The 5,000-nt window shown below is 39.4% G+C and overlaps 1 protein-coding gene across 27 annotated transcripts in view; it reads right to left on the reverse strand.

Annotated features, from left to right (window-relative positions):
* The window catches only part of trpm7 (transient receptor potential cation channel, subfamily M, member 7), a 53,220-nt gene that overhangs the window by 27,906 nt on the left and 20,314 nt on the right, over nt 1-5,000 (reverse strand). For 24 of the 27 annotated variants that reach the window (XR_015514137.1, XR_015514136.1, XR_015514135.1 and 21 more), the window contains 3 exon segments: nt 4,165-4,299; nt 3,722-3,775; nt 3,508-3,648 (listed from right to left, as the gene is read on the reverse strand). Coding sequence is in view for 8 of the 27 variants with exons in the window: in NM_001030061.1 (NP_001025232.1) it covers nt 3,508-3,648; nt 3,722-3,775; nt 4,165-4,299 (330 nt within the window). In the remaining 19 variants the exon portion in view is untranslated. 27 annotated transcript variants of the gene reach the window in all.

Below are 5,000 nucleotides of genomic sequence, written 5' to 3' on the forward strand. Positions count from 1 at the left end.
ACCTGCACATAATATTAATAGTGTTGTTTTACCATATGTTTGAGAATTAACTATAATAGCTGCCGACTCATATTAAGCTTTATTTTACATCTACAACATCCTAGGGCTGTGCAATTAATCGAAAATCCGATTTCGATTATGGCCTCTAACGATTATGAAAAACCATTAATCGAGATAAACGATTATTCCATTATTTACCGCCTCCTTGTTGCTCTTAAAAGCGTGAAAGACCGCATGCTTGTGTGTGTGCGGCGCGCAGATAGTCAGAAGCATATGCACTTGGTCTCATTCGCACATTGTGACGAGCAGAGAGCACACACATCTAAAGTCATTAATGCGAGCGCTTTAATGTTCAAATAGGTGTCAAAACGCAGTGTTTAGTGATTATTCATATTCACCCTCATTTTGTAATAAACAAACGAGTTGAGAATCAAAAGACAGGAGAAAGAGAAACCATTAAAGTGACAGAGCACAGCTGCCGCCTGTTTCATCATGATTAATAAAACAACGAGAAAATCCCTCTCTGCTCTTGACTGAAGACTTTTGTAGCTAAAGTGTTTTTCTTACGGTGAAGATGCTGAAAGCACAGTTTGTTTCATATTTTTATTCTATTGTATTTATTTCTCTTTCCTTTGCAGGGAGGAAAATAATATATGCAGTTGAAGTCAGAATTATTAGCCCTCCTGAATATTAGCAACCTTTCCCCCAATTTCTGTTTAATGGAAAGAAGATTTCTGAACATAATAGATTTAATCATTCATTTCTAATAACCCATTAATTTTCTCTTTGCTATGATGACCGCTCAGAATATTTTAGTAGATTTTTTTTTTTAAATGCAAACATTCAAATTCAAAGTGTGATTCAAAGGCTTAATTAGGGTAATTAGGCAAGTCATTGTACAACAGTAGTTTCTTCTGCAGACAATCAAACATATATATTGCCTAAAGGGGCGAATAATATTGACCTTAAAAGAGGTTTCAAAATATTTAAATTTGCTTTTATTCTAGCCAAAACAAAACAAATAAGCCTTTCTCCAGAAGAAAAATATTAGAGGAAACGCTGTTAAAATTCCTTGCTCTGTTAAACATCATTTGGGAAATATTTATTTTAAAAAATTCTCAGGGGTGCTAATAATTTTGACTACAACTAATAATCGTGATTACAATTATGACCAAAATAATCGTGATTATGATTCTCCCCAAAATCAAGTGGCCATACAGCATCCAGAGACATTCTGATCCTTATTTTAAGCAAAAATCGTGATTCTCATTTTAGCCAGAATCCTGCAGCTCTATTGTGCATTTATTACTTTTAACACGACTAGTTTAGAAGATCACAAGAAAACTGCTTATAGTTTAAAGTGTTGTTTATGGGGTATATGCTGAAGCATGCTAACAGGACTTTTAATTTGCCATTAACCTGTGTTAAGCGTCTCCGCTGAACTGTTTGCCATTGCAAAATCAGTGTGTTTAAGGTCTGTTTTCTTTAAAAATCAGCGATCTCCACTGGTTGAGTGATATCTGATATAAAGTGGGTCTCAGATTGTACAGAAGCACCGCATTAAACTACATTTCCCCTCACCATGTCTTTATAATATCGGCATTTATTTTACCCCAGTATATTCAATGGAGCTTCTGCGCTAGCCTGCCGATTCTGACGGGCGCGTGCGAGTAAACGGCTCTTTGTCTCTTTTTATGTTTAAACAACTAAATGAATGCCAGAGTCTGCTTATCTGATTGTATTTTAATTACATCACAACATCGATGCGGTAAAAGGAAACGTATAAAATGAAAAAAACTGACAATAACAGCTCAGCGGAAGTGTATCAGTATGGGAACAACACTAGCTCAGCGTATACTAGAGCTGCACAATTCATCGTGCAAAGATGGCGATCTCGATTTGACGCCCTAGACGATCTTAATCCAGCATTTCTACGATTCTGTCAATCATATTTTCAAGTTCAGGAGAGAAGAAATGGCGGCTGCACGAGTCTTTTCACTGTTTCACACACGTTGCTCAGTGAAATTGACACCTCCAAATGATGTTGAATGAGTCACATACTGTATTCATAAGGTATAATTCACATAAACATGTCATTTTTGTCTTCATATAATGATGTTTTCGCGATCAGGAAATCCCACGTGATGTGAGCTGCTGGCCATGAGCTGTTATCACAGAGAGGGCGTGCGGATGTGCTCTACTTAATGATAGACGCGCGCGCGTCTACTTTAGTGAACAGAACCTGCATATGTTGCGAGTAACAGGTAATACAGTTGTAAATAATATTCAGTTTGTGGCACAGAGTGATCATTTGGGAGCCGCGCGCGAAGTATGAACAAGCACTTAGCAGTCCGAATGAAAAAGAAAGTGTGCACTTCATGTAAATGATCATATCGCATTTTAGAGTTATGATTACGGCAAGCGTTTGATAGCCTATGTTTTTTTTTCTATCATAGCGAACACACAGTTGTGCATGAAAATAAATGTTTACAGTGTCAGTATAACTACTCCAGCCTATATATTGTTCAATATAATCTGATAATAGCAAATGTCTGATTTTACCAGTGAATAAAATTGTCTAATATGACAGATAGCAAGCATATATCTCAAACATCATAATTCAACATCAGAGTTATTATAAGTACAATAGAATTATTTAAAGAAGCCAGTAGAGCTACACATAATATTATTATCAATGTTGTGCCATATGTTTGTTTTTACCACACCTTTATTTTACATCTACAGAATCGTGAGAAAATCGTGATCTTTATTTTGAGCAAAAAAAATAATAATAATAATTTGCGATTCTCATTTTAGCCAGAATCGTGCAGCTCTAGTGTATACCCTACTGCTGTTCAGTGACCAAATCCAGCCCAAAATAACAATAAAACACACACAACAGAGCAGTTCTCTCTCTGGACTTTTAAATAAAAGAGAAATTTTGTGATTTCTACACGAGTGATGATTTTACAATGAAAATAAACGACGGAACAATCTATGTTAGACTGAAAGCCCCGCACAGCTCTCACCGCTACAGCGTCAGATCAATTCTACTGTGTGCGTCTGCAGGGTGCGAGTGCGTCTCCAGATATGCACACGTCTGTCTCTACTGGAAATAATGAACTTGTGTGCGGGAGAGACGCAGTATATCGACGGCCTGCTGCTATAGCTAATGCAGCTTTTTTTTTTGTGTAACAGAAATGCAGCGTTGAGAAGCCTTTAAGGAATAAAAGCGGGGTTAACAGTGAAATCGGCAAATCGTTGCATCTCCATTAACGATATCAGTGCAGTGAACAAAAGGCCTCTGCTACAAACACATCCCAATGTTTCAGCTGCTCGCGCCACTCGCTTAATGTCAGGAGACTCTCGCTCTGCGCAGCCTTCAACTGCAGCTCGTGCTGTACTGAACAGACGCACGTCACTTCATCATTATAGCGCACGCTTTTCGGTATGTGTGCGTGTGTGTGTGTGTGTGTGTGTGTGTGTGTGTGTGTGTGTGAGATTTACTCTGCTGTTCCCGTGCAGGTTGTTGTAGATGATGCGGAAGCGTTTGCGTGTGTAGTTGCATCTGTACGTTCCTCCCATCAGATACTCGATCACCAGACCAACGTCAATCAGTGTGATCTTATAGTTGGGCGGGAGATTCCCCTGCAGAACAGCACAGAGACGTCAGTGCGCACGCACACACACACTCTCACACTCCACTAGGGTTAGTGTTTACCTGTTTGACGTCTCTGACCAGGTGATACAGCGTCGGGTTTGTTGGTGTTTGTTTCTGTCACGATAACAACACACAGATTTAACAAGCATCTGTACATCATGTGTGTGTATCTATGTGTGCATGTCTATGTCTGTATATGTTGTGTTTACATAGTGTGTGTTGTGTTTATAAAAGTGTGTGTATATTGTGTGCATATGTATGTGCGTTATGTTTGAATAATGTGTGTATGAGCATTTGTTGCATTTGTTTACCGTGTGTGTGTGTGTGTGTGTGTGTGTATATATGAGCAAATGTTGTGTTTGCATAGTGTGTGTGAGTGTGTGAGTGTGTGTGTATGTATATGAGCAAATGTTGTGATTGTAAATGTGTGCATGTTGCATTTCTATGGTGGGTGTGTAAGTGTGTGTGTGTGTGTGTGTGTGTGTGTGTGTGTGTGTGTGTACCGTGTTGTAGAGCTCCTCCAGGCGTGTGATGGTCAGGAATCTGTGCATGCTGACGCCGTTCTCTATCAGCAGTTTGACGAACTCCACACGGTCCATCACTAATGCGTCCAGCATAGCCTGCTCTAGAGAACCCACCTACACACACACACACACACACACACACACACATTTATATACAGAGAGAGAGAGATCTGCACTGAACTGTACAGTATGGCAAAAACCAAGGTTGTGGGTTCAGTTCCAGTCAAAGCAAGCACTGATAAAGAGTGTGTGTGTGTGTGTGTGTGTGTGTGTGTGTGTGTGTGTGTGTGTGTGTGTGTTGTTTTGGATCAGAGCGTCCGCTGAGTGTCGTTCTGAGAACAGATCAGTGTTCTGTGTCTATATTATGATCGTCAGCGCGGCTCAAGGCTGTTTGCTGACGATAGTCTTCAAAAGAAACGAGTGTGGAGAGAAAACCATGACGGAGGATGGAGGACCGATGAAGGATGAGGAGTGAAGAGGAATGACGAAGAGGGAATGACGAAAAATGAGGAAAGACAAATAACGACAAATAAAAATGCTGACGAGTGAAAAATGATAATGAATAACCAATAATACATGTCAAATGATGAACGGCAAATGAGGACAAAGGAGAAATGCAAACGGCGAACACTGATGAACGACAAATGACAAAAGGCAAACTGTGACTGACAGAGAATGACGAAATGACGCAAAGATTAAAGTACAGAATGACGAAATGATGCAATGAGGAAATGACACAAAGACAAAGTGCTGCAAAGACGAAATGACGAAGTGAAGAAAGACTAAATGACGCATTGACAAAATGAGGCAATGAT

This window comes from Danio rerio, chromosome 18, assembly GCF_052040795.2.
Source record: "Danio rerio strain M-AB ecotype USA chromosome 18, GRCz13ab, whole genome shotgun sequence".
NCBI lineage: Eukaryota > Metazoa > Chordata > Actinopteri > Cypriniformes > Danionidae > Danio > Danio rerio.